The following is an 18639-nucleotide window of genomic DNA, read 5'->3' as shown; positions in this document are numbered from 1 at the left end:
CAGAATTCAAAAACAGATTTAAAAGAGTGCAAATACAAACAAAATAATTATTCGTCCGCGATGTAACGTAGAATTATAAATTTACTATAATATAATGTTCCATAACACTTTCATTACTTCGTTATGTTTTCCACTTTATTTTACAAACGTCATCATGTAGCGTAAACAAATATACCGGCTATCGGTCATAATCTATATACGATACAGCAATAACTCCTCAAAATACATCCGACCTTCTATAGACTATATCAGACGAGGACTTCTAGAGGCTGCGGGGAACGATTATTATTATTTTTTTTTTAAAGCATATGATATAAAAATGCTCCTTGGTCAAACACATCGAGAAGGATTGGAACAAAGGTACGCCATCGTTCAAAACAGCCGTTAGTAATAGATCATTCCGGGAAGATAACTTCATTTTATTCATATTTACATCGTATTAGGAAAATTAGACATCTAATCATTTTTACTTAAGAATCAAGATATGTGGGTGTGCCTGTATTTGATGTTAGATCAAAACCATTCCTCGTGTATCTGTGTCCTAATTATTACACAGATGACCGACATAAAAAGAGCAAGTGCTTGCGTTATTTGGCATAGTTTTTGCGAGTATGGTTTGTTGCAATAGGTTTAACAAGTTTATTTCATGCAGCAGCTTAGACAACAGCCGTGGAGGCAAACTTATTCTTTGTATTGTTTATATTGTTCTCTTTTCCCTTTTAATTATATAATAGGCAAGAAACCTGTTTTACATGTTATATCATCATATTCTTTTGATCTCGCAGAACAATGTTGTAGTTTATCACTCTTTTTTCAGTGGTACATGGTGGAATGTGTGTTAATGTAAAAGAAGGATAAGTATTTTTGTTTCCATACAGATTATTTTCACGTGATGTCAAATTCAAAATCCACTCATTATTGGAATAAAAAGAAATTAAATTTTCAATAATGTAAAATAAATATCAAATTCGTTGAACATTCGTGTTCTATTAAGAAAGAAAAAATATATATCTGTCGGTTAAGACATGTATAGCGCATATTTTCACGGGTGAAAAGTTCTTGACTCTCATTTAAAAAGGTTTGTAGAATTTTGACTTCAATCCATTGGATGCTATCAAAATTAATCTTAACTTTCCGAATTTTCTACAGATAAAATTTTCTCGACCCTGCCGATTGTCCAAAAAGAGTGAAAATAAAATTCCCGCCAAAACAATTGCTTATACGGTATCTGTGTTAAATAGATAAAGATCATGTTAACATCCTGTTACTGTATAGTTTGATCCTCACCGACCATAATTGCTTGAATGATGACCCGTTATACAAAACCAACCAAACAATTTACAATAATTACAAAAAGAACAGCTTTTCGTCGCAGTTTCACATTGTTAGATTATATTGATGCCAATGACAACTTCGCTTAGCTTGGTATTTATACAACTTATTTTGAGACGTCTTCACGGAGAAAAAACGTTGAATGTATTATTTTACCAATCTGAAGAATATTATCTCCCTTTGACAGTTTCAACTGGCTGTCATCACAGTGATAACAGGGCGATACATAGCTATGAAATCAGAATTAATCCCGACATTCCGAATATATCCCGAACTATATCTACCCCAGATCCCTATTTTCTGCGGTGTGATATAAACCCTGAGATACTCGCACTAACTGTATCAATATCTCATTTTCACCTGAGTCTGACTGCCAGGTAGATACTGATAGCTGTCGCGCAATAGCCTATTAGGGCTTAATCGTGTTGACTAGTAAACAATCCCGCCTTTATTTGTAGTCATAATTACTATTACATAGTTTCCTATCGTCGATAAAGCCACTGTCGTCACAGTGATAAGTGACCTCTATCGGCCAAGTCTGACATGACAGTGTGTGTTTCTCACGTCCACCTCGGACAATACAGGTATGTCAGCGACTGTGGCTTGAGTCGGTGGACTACATTTTCCGACAGTATGTCGGCTCCCTTGTGGGGAGGGGTCTATGTGTCTAGGCCTAGATGAGGCTTTATCTGGTAGAACTAACCGAAAACCCTTGACTCTAACACTTGTGAACCGTACCATCAAAGTTCTGCGGCATGCCTCTGGAGCATTTTTAACATACCTGGGCAGATTCCCACGAGCTGTCCGCAGTGAAAGCAAATGTTCAGATTCCAATGACTGAGAGAGCTTGTTTGATGTCTATATATCTTTTCCATCTACCTGGAAATCCTGACCGTGACTGACGTCAGCGGTCCAGTTTTTGGTCTTCATTTAAGAAAACAAAACAATCCCGCTTGAAGAATATTATCACATGAGTGGTATTTTAAGTGCAGTGGACATAAACTTGTCTTTGGGATAGCGGACAGTAACTGGAGAAGTTAATAGAGCACTTTAGTCAGCCAAGTAGTCATTACTATCAGTAATCCTTTCACTTCCATGCCTTTTTTCCAAAAACATATCAAATGGAATAATTTCGCCAAAACAATTGTAAATATGCGCCTATACCAGATATATTTTATATATGTTTATTTACCGACAGCCGGTTATCTTCGCGTGTCAACATTAGCAATTTCACCTGAAAACAAGAAATTTAAAATTCAAGCAGGTTTAAATTTCCTCGCTCCGGTTTAAAGATTATTAATGATTCAACTATTTTTCAATATTTCAGGGATTATCTTTTCGTCATCATAACCAAGTTCCGCAAAATGATGTTAATAACATCCCCGCGAAAATAACCTCCTATACAGCATTTTTAATCCATAACTTTCTTACATACTATCTCAAGGGTAAAATTATCTTACATAATACCTCGACGGTAAAATTACTTACATAATATATCAAGTGTAAAATTACCTTACATAATATCTCAAGAGTAAAATTACCTTACATAATGTATCAAGGGTAAAATTACCTTACATAATATCTCAAGAGTAAAATAACCTTACATAATATCTCAAGGGTAAAATTACCTTACGTAATATCTCAAGGGTAAAATTACCTTACATAACATCTCAAGGGTAAAATTACCTTACGTAATATCTCAAGGGTAGAATTACCTTACATAACATCTCAAGGGTAGAATTACCTTACATAACATCTCAAGGGTAAAATTACCTTACGTAATATCTCAAGGGTAAAACTACCTTACATAATATCTCAAGGGTAAAATTACCTTACATAATATCTCAAGGGTAGAATTACCTTACATAATATCTCAAGGGTAAAACTACCTTACATAACATCTCAAGGGTAAAATTACCTTACGTAATATCTCAAGGGTAAAACTACCTTACATAATATCTCAAGGGTAAAATTACCTTACATAACATCTCAAGGGTAAAATTACCTTACGTAATATCTCAAGGGTAAAATTACCTTACGTAATATCTCAAGGGTAGAATTACCTTACATAATATCTCAAGGGTAAAATTACCTTACATAATATCTCAAGGGTAAAATTACCTTACGTAATATCTCAAGGGTAGAATTACCTTACATTATATCTCAAGGGTAGAATTACTTTACATAACATCTCAAGGGTAAAATTTCCTTACGTAATATCTCAAGGGTAAAATTACCTTACATAATATCTCAAGGGCAAAATTACCTTACGTAATATCTCAAGGGTTCAATTACCTTACATAATATCTCAAGGGTAGAATTACCTTACATAACATCTCAAGGGTAGAATTACCTTACATAATATCTCAAGGGTAAAATTACCTTACATAATATCTCAAGGGTAAAATTACCTTACATAATATCTCAAGGGTAAAATTACCTTACATAATATCTCAAGGGTAAATTACCTTACGTAATATCTCAAGGGTAAATTCCTTACATAAATCTCAAGGGTAAAATTACCTTACATAATATCTCAAGGGTAAAATTACCTTACATAATATCTCAAGGGTAAAATACCTTACATAACATCTCAAGGGTAAAATTACCTTACATAATATCTCAAGGGTAAAACTACCTTACATAATATCTCAAGGGTAAAATTACCTTACATAACATCTCAAGGGTAAAATTACCTTACGTAATATCTCAAGGGTAGAATTACCTTACATAATATCTCAAGGGTAAAACTACCTTACATAACATCTCAACGGTAAAATTACCTTACATAATACCTCAAGGGTAGAATTTCCTTACATAACATCTCAAGGGTAAAGCTACCTTACATAATATCTCAAGGGTAAAATCACCTTACAAAATATCTCAAGGGTAAAATTACCTTACATAATATCTCAAGGGTAAAATTACCTTATATAACATCTCAAGGGTAAAATTACCTTACGTAATATCTCAAGGGTAAAACTACCTTACATAATATCTCAAGGGTAAAATTACCTTACATAACATCTCAAGGGTAAAATTACCTTACATAACATCTCAAGGGTAAAATTACCTTACGTAATATCTCAAGGGTAGAATTACCTTACATAATATCTCAAGGGTAAAACTACCTTACATAACATCTCAACGGTAAAATTACCTTACGTAATATCTCAAGGGTAGAATTACCTTACATAATATCTCAAGGGTAAAACTACCTTACATAACATCTCAACGGTAAAATTACCTTACATAATACCTCAAGGGTAGAATTTTCTTACATAACATCTCAAGGGTAAAGCTACCTTACATAATATCTCAAGGGTAAAATCACCTTACAAAATATCTCAAGGGTAAAATTACCTTACATAATATCTCAAGGGTAAAATTACCTTATATAACATCTCAAGGGTAAAATTACCTTACGTAATATCTCAAGGGTAAAACTACCTTACATAATATCTCAAGGGTAAAATTACCTTACATAACATCTCAAGGGTAAAATTACCTTACATAACATCTCAAGGGTAAAATTACCTTACGTAATATCTCAAGGGTAAAATTACCTTACATAATATCTCAACGGTAGAATTACCTTACATAATATCTCAAGGGTAAAACTACCTTACATAACATCTCAATGGTAAAATTACCTTACGTAATATCTCAAGGGTAAAACTACCTTACATAATATCTCAAGGGTAAAATTACCTTACATAATATCTCAAGGGTAGAATTACCTTACATAATATCTCAAGGGTAAAACTACCTTACATAACATCTCAAGGGTAAAATTACCTTACGTAATATCTCAAGGGTAAAACTACCTTACATAACATCTCAAGGGTAAAATTACCTTACATAATATCTCAAGGGTAAAATTACCTTACATAATATCTCAAGGGTAGAATTACCTTACGTAATATCTCAAGGGTAAAACTACCTTACATAACATCTCAAGGGTAAAATTACCTTACATAATTTCTCAAGGGTAAAATTACCTTACATAATATCTCAAGGGTAGAATTACCTTACATAATATCTCAAGGATAAAACTACCTTACATAACATTTCAAGGGTAAAATTACCTTAAGTAATATCTCAAGGGTAAAACTACCTTACATAACATCTCAAGGGTAAAATTACCTTACATAATATCTCAAGGGTAAAATTACCTTACATAATATCTCAAGGGTAAAATTTCCTTACGTAATATCTCAAGGGTAGCCATCGGTATTCAGAAAAATTCAAATTATCATCTTTTTGTATCATTTCCATCATCAAATGTTAAAATTAAAATTAACGCTTACCAGTGACGAACCTGCTTTAAGATACCACTCAATAATAAAATGTGGATTATATTCAGGATATCTGAAAATCAATATTTTCAACTGAAGCATTTTCAATAAAAAATGATGTTTTTGAAGATTGTTTTTTTTTTCAGTTCCATTTTCTTCAATATAAGTAGGCATTACTAAATACGTTTTATTGACAATACACTGTAAACGATACAGGAGGCATTATATAGTAAAAATGTAACAAATCTTATAGTACAATGCAAGTATAATTATTTCCATTTTTTAAGTATGGTACGATTTCTTTTCTCACACCCATGTAAATTGAGTTTTTAAGAATTAAGCATCAATACCAAATATTCTGCACGTTTAATAGCAGAACGAAGGAGTCAATATGAATTATACACGGAAAATATTCCAAGTTAAAACAAGTATCTCATATTTCTTTAATAAAAATCCAATAAAATTTCTTAACTTCAAAATCGTTTCAGAAAAAAATAACAAAAGTGGTTTTGTATTTAAACCTTGCATAACATGAGTTCTGGCACTGGTTTTACTTTAATGTTTAAAGATGAATTATTGTATTATAATTTTCTTGGGAAAGGACAAATTAAATCCATTTTCTTCTTGCCCAATGTTACCAACATGGTGTTAATACGTATGTATGTATAATGTTTATAAAGTGATTCTAAGTGTAAGTAATTGATATGTATACAAGATGAAATATGAGACATTTGTTTTAACTTGAAATATCTTGAACACATTGCAAATAAGTTTAAAATGCTTTCGACTTCATGATTAGAAAAATAAAACAAAACAAAACACTTTTACCGTTTCCTCTTTTTATAATAACATAAAATATACACTTCCGTCCACATGATTACAACCACACTGCTAATTTCACCAGATGATAAGTATAAAGATAAAATATAGGTTATCAGACCCGTTGTATCGTAAAATGGGGTACCAGAGTATCGGCGGTGTCGTTGTCGCTTGATGTGATTCGACTGTTCCTTACATGTGTAACACTTCAAGTTGGATTTCCGCGCATTTACACTCATATTTCTCCTGTGCTGTACAAGTTATACTCTTTGTGCTGATACTAATTTTGAACATGGAATGTCATTTTTGAGGTAAATAAATCTGATAACAACGAAATAGTAATTTTAGAGGAAATTTTATGAATTTCGGTAGTGATTGTCTCTTATGGTTTTGATACATTTAAAGAAAAGTTTTCATTATACAATAAGCAAACAAAAGTACCTGTTCATTTGCAATCGTGATTGTTTTTAAGGAGTTTGATATTGTATATTACATGCTTTTACAACCCTTCGTGTTTACATATTTGTTGTATACCGACAATATAGCACATGTGTTCTCGAAAATCACGATATGCAACAAGGTCAAATCTTGGTCACGTCATCAGGATTTGAAATGTTAATTCAATTGTATCAATGGATCCAAAACGGACGCATTAAGAAGAAGTGCTAAACAAGTTTGAATTAAAACACTGCCACGTGATTGGATATATACCAAGGATAATTAATTCATTATTTCAAAAATAGCATTAATTTTCTTTATTTAAAATATACTTTGTACTGAATTTTTTGTATGTTTTATGTTATTTTTTTATTTTCATATAAAATTAAATCAGTTCAACTATACAATGCATATCTACATTGGCATGTAATACCTTATATGTACAGAGGAATTATTCTACTGGAATAGGTAGGTTCTACTAAGTCTTTTTAAGAGTTTCACTGCATATCTTTGTTATGTTTTGATTATGTTACAATAAATTGTTTTGTCCATGATAATAAATTAAATGTTTCAATATGTTTTAAATGTGACGTCATTAGCAAGTCTACTAAGTATGTAACAGCGGAATGCTGTCGTGATACTTGCCCTACGTGTTCTAGTTTTCCCTCTGGTTTTTAAAGGCAATTAAAAGGACCACTACCTTTCCGAAACGGCTTTTTAAAATGGGAATGTAAACGAAATTGGTAATTTTATAGATTCACAAAAGTTATTATCTTACCGTTAATACTACACTTACCATCACCTCTGAACAATTCAATTTCAATAAATTTAATGTTAATTTTCATAACGCGGGTCGTTGTATGTTTCCCGCTGTCGTCCTAATTACCGCGCGTCGGTTGATTATTACTGTGCCAGACGGCAAAACAGCGACATGATTCTTCACTGTTAACATAGTTTATGCAGGGAATCCTGCATTTGGTTAGTTTTATAACATTCTCTGAGGCCATTAATATACATTTTCGTTTATAATTATTTTTAACAATTAGAATCAAACAATATTCGTAATACATTATAATGTTAACATTATGTAACAATCGTCTATCATGGTTTTGAAAACATTGACCGGAACACTTCCATTATATATATATAAAATAAACATGTATGTGTAAAAGGTTTTAATTGTTCATATACATAGGTAACAAGCTTACACGTAGTGATTTACACAGATTTAGTAGCAATATCACAACAGGGATGGCAACAGTGGAGCTAAGGGAGGAAGTCTTACACAGTCCTGTCAAAATACGGGAAAGGGTCATAGGTTTTATTATACAACAAAATCATAATGAAAACCTGTGTCTTTTCCACTGTTGTTACGATATTATGTCATAGCCATTATACCACGGGACTATACGTTCTTAAAATGGAGATAGTTCAATTCAGATCACTTTCATTTTGAAGTCATGTAACAATTGCAGGATTTGATTTTTCTTCTGATGTATCCGACACGCCTGTTTTTCACCTTTTCCAGGATTTATAATGCCAGCAGTGTTTGTATTTACTTTCTGTTACAATGGAGATCTTATTTAGTTATTATTGATATTGTATTCTCTCTTTCTACTGTGTGAAATCCACTATGTCATCACACTGTTATATTTACATTCTGACCTGTTTCTCAAAGCTGCCTGTTATATTTTCTCAGTGAAAAAGTTTAAATTAGAACAGGCAGCTTAATATCTTCTAGGAGAAACAGGCCAAAATATAAATAGAAACCTTATGTTATATCTGTTGTTGTTGATCTGATAATCGTTGGGTTGCTCTAATTTCATGATGGATAAAGAAATGGCAAGAAAAAAAGTTGGAAATGATGCGTACAAGCCTATTTGCGCTCTATCCATATTCTCCACAAATAAATTATTATTATTTTTTGTCATATCTTTATCTTCTTTTTATTTTTCATAAGTAATAAGCATTGCGACAATACAAATTTAATCAGGTACAATATATAAGTTATCAAAAGATGTATCTCTTTCTCAGAATTATTTAACACACATATAATAAATACAAAATCAATTTATTGACGTTCGTAAATTATACACGTGCATGTTACCTAAATTGTGTTATTAGATTTCATAACTAATACATCAAAGGCATACCAAAAATCATACCAAAAATCAAATACATTTGCGGATAGTAAAACTAAACGTAACTACGCAGGTGCCCATCTTTAAACAAGAAAACTATCTTGGTAGCATCGTGTTAACTTCGATTAAAGGGAGATTATTCAAACAATATGTTTGTAAACTTAAGATGAATAATTCAGTTATACTGATTTTACGAAAAAAATACTGATATTGTAAACAGAACTTTGTTCGATCGTGTTTACCACAACGTTTTATCTCGGAAAAATAAGCTATTGTTATAACGCTGGAAGAGAATCAGTTCTAAAAAAAGTTGAGTTTAATCATATATACATAGGGAGTAAATATCATGTTTTAATTAAAAAAAATAAGCTAATATACATGTACTTTATTTCACCTAGTCTGTATATGTAATAAACAAAAGAAATTTCAACAAATATTTATTATATAAAATATAATGTAACAATTGCAATAAATTTCTATCTATAATATCATTAGCGCATAAATCATTTTATTACTTTACCGGTTCAATAGCTCTAAAATGATAGAAACACTATAAACAATAAAACATATGTCGTAATTAATGTTACATTGTATATTTTAATGTCTTCAAGTGGATATTGTATACAAAGCAATACAAGACTGATTCAGATATTATCATAGTTGATTCTTACTTCATACTTGACGAATAAATATCGTTAAATTTTACCTGAACGGTTTTAACCTGACAATGATTTTGAGAATTACCTGCGAATGAGGTCAATTTGCATTGAATTTTTAAATCATGGTTGTTTATGTGAATTTCACACAGATCTGACAAAAAAAAATCCTGTAAAATTAACAGGGAAATAAATGAATTAACTATAAATGGACATCAATACATTTTGGCTGTCCGTAATTCCGTATATGAATAATACAAAAATATTGATACCGATCAAATATTCAAACACAAGACTGGTATTTTAAATCAGTCATTCTATCAAGGACTGTTATACGTGTTTTTAACATATCTATAGTGCTTCTAGATAATTCTGGTTGCTGTAGTAACATCGTTGATCTAGTGCATTCGATTCCACTTGATTTTGAGTGTCGGATTCCAGGAGAAGCAGACGACACATGCATACGGCATTTTTTTTTTTTTTTTTTTGAATTATGAAGGAAAGTAATTAAACAGGTTTTAACATTTGGTTGGAATGTTTAGGTTATACACTAGCCTGTTATTGTGATAATAAAAGTAATTGATGAATGATGAAGCAACGACATTGTATTGGCTCGTACTAGTCTTTTGAACACAAATCCTCGTTAGAGTTTATGGCTGTTGGACGAATGAGGAACAGGAACGGACCAATGAGCACAAATCGCCATCTCTTTCTTAGGAAGAAGATTAGTATTTTTCTCAAGTTAAATATTTAACTTATGTCCTAAGAGGCATATGTCAAAAGTTTTAACACAGATATTTGCTTTTTCCAATCAGCTGGATTTCCTGTCACGATAATAGCTGTTCGACAACAACAATATTGTCTACTCTGGTATATGAATCCTACTGCCGTTGTAAATGTCCATATAATCTCAAATATGGTAAGGAAAATCTAATCCCACTGAAATAGGAAAATATTACTAACAACATTTATAATTTCATTTTTAACAAAATATGTTTTTGTAACATTAAAATATATATGTTTGCATTTCTTGTCTGTGCAATCAGTTCCTAATTCCATGTAAGGCAAAATGCCATGGATTTTTAGGGATGCAATGAATTATTTTAAATATTTTTATTCTGAAGTGAAATAAGAGGCTAAAACTTTTCAATGATGATAATAGTGTAAAGTAAGTATCTTTTCTTAGTGAAGAAATATACTAATCGTCTGCTTCTGTTTTTGATAGATAATAAAATACCTTTCGTCGACGGCCTAGCATCTATTATTCAATTGACCTAGGTAAGGATCGATCGGTCCCAAATCACATTATGCAAAACTAGGGCCCTAGGGGAACCTACACATGAAATTTGAGAAAGATCATTTCAGTACTATCCGAGAAATAGCGATAACAAACTTAACTATCAAAATCCCAGATGGCTGCCTGGCGGCCATCTTATTTGCCGATTGGTCCAAAAATACAATATGCACAACTAGGGTCCAAGGGGAACATACATATGAAATTTGAGACAGATCCCTTCAGTACTTTCTAAGAAATAGCAATAACAAACTTTAACTATCAAAATCCAAGATGGCTTTCTTGCAGCCATCTTGTTGACCGATCGCTCCAAAAACGCAGTATGCACAATAAGGGCCCTAGGGGAACGTATGTATGAAATTTGAGACAGATCCCTCTAGTACTTTCTGGGAAATAGCAATAACAAACTTTAACTATCAAAATCCAAGATGACTGCCTAACGGCCTTCTTGTAGACCGATCGATCCCAAAAGACAATATGCACAACTAGGGCCCTAGGGGAACGTTTGTATGAAATTTGAGACAGATCCCTCTAGTACTTTCTGAGAAATAGCGATATCAAGAATTGTTAACGGACGGATGGACGGACCACGGACGAAAGGCGATTTAAATAGCCTACCATCTGATGACGGTAGGCTAAAAAGTTAAAAAAAAATTCGAAATTGATATAAAAAACCATAGAACGACAATACGGTCCATCAGTCAGTAGCTTTATCTTTTCTAAAATTATATTCCGTCAACGAATCCAATTTTTTTTCGAATGCTAACTAAAACCAATGACTCCGAAATCGAGTCTTTCCTGAAACACATTTATGTATATACATTGTAGGTGATAATGACGCAAAACCGAGATTTCAATCGTACACCGACATGAACCATTGGCCCAGAAACTAATTTCCTGACAGTGCTTGTATATAAAACCTCGTTAGATCATTCGGATAGAAGTATTCATGACACAGGAAAAAAAGAAATGCATTGTATGATTTACTTTTTATTTTTCATAATTGACGGTCCTTGTATATAAAAGTGATATATAATGTGCTTAAAACACTCTATAAAGTAAATAACTCTGAATGGAATAAAATATTATGTAACATACGAGATTTAATTACCTTTTTTAATTACTTTTAACTGACAAAATGCATATTAATATGATAGCACCACATTACATATCATTACAAAATAATGAAGATTTTCATTAAAAACCTAAGCCTTACATTATGGCACACGTGACTAATAATAAAACACTGCCTTAAAATATGAAAACGTGTTGCTTAAAAACATGAAAAAACGAACATTACATGATGTCCATTTATATTTTCCCGAAAGATCCATGAATATATCTGGCCTAAGTGACTTGAATACAACTGATACTGTTTTTCTTTCTGCTTGCACATGTTTTAAACTTACTATCAAAAGACCTTTTTGTGAAGAACAACATAAAAGAGCAAACTTTAAATCTAAAGGAAAATAATATCATTTGTAAAATTGTTTTCAATTATCAATATTATCACAAATAAATGGATGTTTAGAATGTCATTATTAGCAGGTGAACAAATGTTTACAACTGGCACGTGTTACACAAATGACAGGGAATGTATCTATTGTATACAGTTACTCTGTAGTTAATAATTTAATCAATGATATATTTATTTTTATTGATGTTTGTCAACATCAGTACCGAGACTCCGATTCCATCGGGTTTGTCATACTTCGTATGCTTCACTTTGTATTGCAATGCTACTGGTATCTAACACCAATGTCATCTTTCTAGTTAGTTTGCACTTTAAAGCCGATATTGTTATTTAATTAATAAATGATAAAGTGATAACAACGGAAACACGAAAACTGTGACCGTTGAATTTCCGCTGATAATGTAAAGTTGAATATAATATCTCTATATTGAATTTTAAATCGATTAAGAATAGATAATATCTAATGAATTGAATTCATTTAATAGATAAGGTTTTAAATTTTGGGTTATAATCCTTACAAAAATGCCATTCAATTTAGTTTTCCAGAATACCTTTATACCGTTTTGTCGTATTTATGTCAAATTTCATAGAAATCTACAACAATAGCATCATAGTGCTGGAAAATCAGCAATAATAAAAAGATCATACTGATAAAATCTTGTATGCATAGATATGTTATTATCACATTTATGGTGAAATCAGTTTGCTATACGATGATGAAGGTGATATTATTCTTTTGGTCTTGTATTCATTTATGCTCAACATTTTTAACATTTTAATGGTGTTCAACATATCCTTTTTAAATATGATTTGGGTTTAACACCAAAACCTGATAAATTTTTAAAGATTTAATTTTTTACCCCGAAAGATACATTCAGACTCTGAATCATAGACAAGGCCAGTCTATTATGAAATGTCAAGAGCGAATGAGATAAGTACATGTATGTTAACAGAAGATATGTGGAATCAGCAAACAACCATTATATGGCATCTTATACAACAGGTACAAATATATTCATAATACATTGAAGTGCAACAAGGTGTCATTCAGGTACATAGTCTGGTGTAGATTTCATGTCAGTCCATTGTCTAGCAGTGTAGGCAAGTGTGTTTGGATTACATGGTATTTCTATGGGTTCAGAACGATAAGTTTTTTTTTTATCTAAATATGCTAATTTATGCACAACAATTTTTTTTACAAATAATATGATATTCAAAATGGGATGTTGGGAAGGCTAAATATTTTGGGACAGATCTAGAGGTGCATAGATTCATAATACGGCATTTAGACGGGATGAGGTCGCAATCATATGCATCTATGATGGATAATAAAATATATCAAATGCTGAAATTTCAAAACAATTCATTTCTATGGCATTACCAAAATTGATTATGTAAATAAATTACATAACATATAACATGCTGATGTCAAAATTTTGTACACCTTTAAATTTTTTTAGATATAATTGTATAATGGAGGATTATTGTGCAGTGCGTTGTGTATTGGTAATGGGTATCATTGGAAAGGGAATCAGATGTAGCGAATGGTGATCAAAATTTCTTACGTTAATGCTATTGTTTTCGTGTGATATCTCTATAACAAGCGTTGCACACTCTGACAGGTTTCTTTGACGAGGCTAGACGGACCTCCTTGGAGGAGCAATCATTACAGAAAATGTTGCCACACTGTCGGCAATGGTGCTGCAGAAAAATACAAGAGACAAAACCACATTATACAAAGGTATGTTTGCAAGTTCATGGTCCAAATATAATATCTTAACAAGTAAGTCTTTGATGATTACACACCTGGCATCTTAAGAACTGAAATAAGTCACAATATATATGTAACTCATAATTTTTATACACAACCCTTCATAACGCCATGTCTTTTAAACCTGTTAAAATTATAGAGCTAAGAATAAAAACAAAGACTTTAAACAATAAATAGGATTAATACATTATGAGTCGTTGAATATGTAAGCACAGACAACACATTTAAAATGGTTCTGCCTAAAATTCGAAATTTTAGTTTTTGTAAACAACGATTGAAAATCAAAATAATTCATGCATGGATAAGTATCATAATATCGAAATCCCGTGGCATAAAAATGTATGCAGATTTTTTTGCTTCTGTGACCAGGTATCGATTTGCAGTTTCATATCAATCTGTTGGTGACAACCAATACCAACTCGCATAATTAGATACCATATGTTAACTAACGATTGATTCTTTTCAAAAATAATTTGCATTAGGTCACAAAACTCATGATTTTGTGAGGGCATGTGCATTTTTACTTAATTAACTTCTCATATAAAAGAGCTCTAAAAGGAGAGATAATAAAAAAAGAAAGAAGAAAAAGGGCAAGGGTAAAGTTACAATAACGACATATGTTATAAGATGACCAACAATAGCCTTTTTAGTCAGATCTATTTATATATCATAGTACTAGAATCTGCATAGTTAGATGATCTGGCCCTGATTTCTCGAAAAAAAACTTCAATAAAAAAAATTTAAATAAAAAATAATTAAAAACTAAACTTTAGTCAAATTTTTACTTAGGTTACATAACAGAAATAACTATTTTGACTTTGAAGGTCACTTTTGTTTTGCTTTTATTTCGGGACATTAGGGCCAGGTCTTAAGAACTTTGCCTTGCCTTGGTGTACACATAAACATAATCATATTCTCATCCTCCCATTTATTGTCTTATTCTCAACTCACTTTCAGTGAATTTCTCTTTCATCTTCCAAAATCCACAACACAATAAAACTATATTTGACAAACAGTAAAATCACACTCACCGTTTGGAATATTTAAATGTAACTTAATATAACATGGATACTTGGATTAATACTTGAAGTATGCATTAATATTATATAATTATTATTTGATAACAATATCACAGCTGCCCCAACCACAAATCCATATAGATTTAATAATCACACATACAATAATGTTTTGTTTTAATTAAAAATAATTATGCAATCTATGTACAACATATTCTATGATTATCATAATTAAAATAATCAATGACCCAGGTTAAAATAACATGAACAAAGTGAGAAAAATGAGATCCCTTTTAAAACTTTCAAGTTTTCGGCTTTTAATAACAGTTTATGATAATTGTTGTGTTCTGTAAGATATACCTTAGTCTATTACTAGAATTTAAAACGATTTTGCTTTTTTGATTTCCAGTCTAAAACAATTATTTAAAACAAAGCAATGAACTAAGTCAAAGGCTTATTAATGGAATCTAAATCTAAAAAAAGGTATACTAATTATTTCAAAATTTTGGAATTGGAAAAAAGGCTAGTATTTAAAATAAAGCAGTTAATTTGTAGGCAAAGTATATTTACAGCCAGTTATTTGATATTAAGTACTTGCATTGATGGCTTTAAGGTTTCCATCGAGCATTTATCACAACTGATTCTCATCGTAAAATCACAGCAGTTATAGGTCAAGCAGTATAATTAAGGCGCACACACTGTAAACATACTATCTTAGCGATTATTTTATCTTACTTTGTTGTACTGAAAACAGTTAGCTAATTATTGGTTTATTGCGCAGTCGGCAAAACAATCGACGTTCTGCGTATGAGATTCATAATCGTAACAGATATTCTAAAGTAGCATTAACAAAATAATACATTAGATAGAGTGAATATATAGTTATAATACTTTCTACTTTAACTTTACTTAATTACTAAAGTTGAAATACAAGGATAAATGTTCAATCGAGTTCAGACAATTTTATGCAAATAAGCGAATTATTCAATAAACCGTTTTGAGAAGAGCTAGATTTCACTATACCTAAACAATTTACGCTAATATAAGTATGTTACAGTAACAATACAACTATCCAGAGTATGTGTGTGTCATGGCATATTAATCCCCTTTATTAATAATGACAATTACTACTTCAACATAATTGTACAATATTATAGCATTAATTCTCGAAAGAACTGGGTCATCGTTTGTTGATTTCTATGTAACAATTGTCACACACACGCTGAGGCTTCTTGAAGGACGGCAGCTTGGCATTTTGTGAGGAACATTCCTGGCAATATATGTTCCCACAATTTCTACAGTGGTGCTGTCAAATAGGAAAACCGATGATGGTAAAACAGTGCAAGTTATTACCAGGTAAACACTATCTAACTCTACTCTGATTTGTGTTTTATCAATCTACTTCAAAATACTGCATTTGTTTGACCTGTTATCTTACATACTGTTCTTCTCTACAATAAGTATTTTCTATAATGGTAACATTCATTTTCAAATTTATGCATCCATTTCTTTGTCTTGTTTTTGTTTTGTTAGCTTCATGAAGTTAAGAATTATACTTTCGAAAATAAATGACACATGGATACATTGAAGAAATACATAACACTTCTGTGAATATGACCCATCTATTCACATTATAACTATGTCCTAATTTAGGAATGTTCTTTGCAGGACAATCCATTTTCCCAAATATGTAAGATGAAGATGCATCAGCATTTTATTCTTAATATTAATATTCGTCTGGAAAATCCTGTTGATATTACTTCTTTGACCCTTATTAATATTCATCTTAATCCTGAAAACAAATGTAGGCTAAATTAAAATTATATTGTTCAATAGCCTCAGCTTGGGATATCTGTCTTGCATAGCAATTGTCAACTCTTTATCCAATGAGCTGGTAAATGAATGGGAAATATTTTTTTTTATCTTAACCTATCATTTAAGCAGACTTACCCGACGCACAGTGACAGAGAAGTTTTTATTGCAGTTCATACATTCTTTGACCTCACTGTCATCTGTCCACTTACGGCTCTGAACCTTGGTGGTAGTTATCTACAGAAAATATGTAAGATTATAAACTGTTCCATTTGTCATGCAAGAAAAATCTGAGAAGACCAGTAACATCAAACTTTCAAAAACTACCAGGTAATGAAAATATGCCATTAAAATCTGTTTGGTGATTCTTTGAAATTGTATTGACTCTAAGTTTTAAGTTGACAAGTCTTATGACAAGTCTTATTTTTTACATAGTGATGAAAAGGTATATTGTTATTTTTTCTGGACTTCTTTGTTTGTGAATAGCAGTGAATTTTGATAGATTTAGGTAAAAGGACATTGTCAAAAAATTGCCACTGAAGCTCTCGTGTTTTATTGGTGTTTTTAACCTTGGTGGATTCTAGATTTTGTTTATTGAACCAATTCAGGAGATACTTGGTTTTCTAAGTGTAATAGACTGGGTGTTAACGGCTTCTATCAGTTATGGATATCTTTTTTAAGTTTTATGGAACATCTTTCTCACCTGTAATGACTGGTTCTCTCGTCCTAACTCCTGAAGAGCTGCTTGGGTATCGTCAAATTTCCTCCGCAATTCTGAAGCCTTCTCTCTCAGTTTCTGTCCCTCCTCTTCACTCTTCAGACACCTATACAGAGACCATATCAGTGGGCAAGAATTTTGTTTTAAATTTATTTCGGTATCAACAAAATTTGCAAATAATGAAAATTCTGAAAGTTTAGGATCTGTAAAGACAGCTATCAACAAGTAATTTGTAAAACATTGTACATTTTTTCTCTAAAGGCTGTCAGTGTTAAAAAAATAACACAATTTTTCCCTAATATAGATTGATTATAATTATACTTTTTCATTTCCCTCTGTATTACATTTTCATATTTTGGTATTACTAATGATGCCTTCAAACTTACCTTTCTAATAAGATCCTCCTTTCGTCATTGTTGTTCTCTAACTTAGCTTCTAGTTCTAGAGAAAATTGGGAAAATGAACATATGGGAAAATGAATCCGTTATGGATGAAACCACACAATAATAAAACATATTGAGACAATGATGTTTTTTCAAAAGCCCCGTCTTTGAAGTTCTGGTCAGCATTTTAAATATTCATTAGTCTTAATTGCCATAAAAGAAAAACACAGTGATTTTCTTGGTTATACATGCACCACTACAAACCACCAAGCTGGGGGATTTTACAAAATTTGTTTGGACTGTACTGTAACTTAACAAGCAATCAATACTATTGTTTTCAAGACAAGCAAAGCAACATCATAGGTGTGGATTTTGACACATTAACTAATGAAATAAAAACAATATTGTCATGAAGAAATATTTTTGTGGTATCCACACTAAGCAATTTCCTAGAGAAAATGTTTGTATTAATATAAGAAGTACAATT

General features: G+C 31.4%; 1 protein-coding gene across 6 annotated transcripts in view; it reads right to left on the bottom strand.

Annotated features, from left to right (window-relative positions):
* Positions 1 to 6440: 6440 nt before the first annotated feature.
* LOC138336857 (early endosome antigen 1-like) overlaps positions 6441 to 18639 on the bottom strand; it is a 43603-nt gene continuing 31404 nt past the window's right edge. For 2 of the 6 annotated variants that reach the window (XM_069286450.1, XM_069286455.1), the window contains 4 exons: positions 18156 to 18210; positions 17755 to 17875; positions 17190 to 17288; positions 10658 to 14153 (listed from right to left, as the gene is read on the bottom strand). In XM_069286450.1, the coding sequence (XP_069142551.1) occupies positions 14025 to 14153; positions 17190 to 17288; positions 17755 to 17875; positions 18156 to 18210 (404 nt within the window). In that variant the 3' untranslated portion in view covers positions 10658 to 14024. Of the gene's footprint in view, positions 10624 to 10652; positions 16546 to 17189; positions 17289 to 17754; positions 17876 to 18155; positions 18211 to 18639 lie in introns of those variants that run through there. The other 4 variants (XM_069286451.1, XM_069286452.1, XM_069286454.1 and 1 more) reach the window with 4 other exon arrangements.

Source organism: Argopecten irradians, chromosome 12 (assembly GCF_041381155.1).
Source record: "Argopecten irradians isolate NY chromosome 12, Ai_NY, whole genome shotgun sequence".
NCBI lineage: Eukaryota > Metazoa > Mollusca > Bivalvia > Pectinida > Pectinidae > Argopecten > Argopecten irradians.
This window is presented reverse-complemented; position numbering and strand designations above follow the sequence as displayed.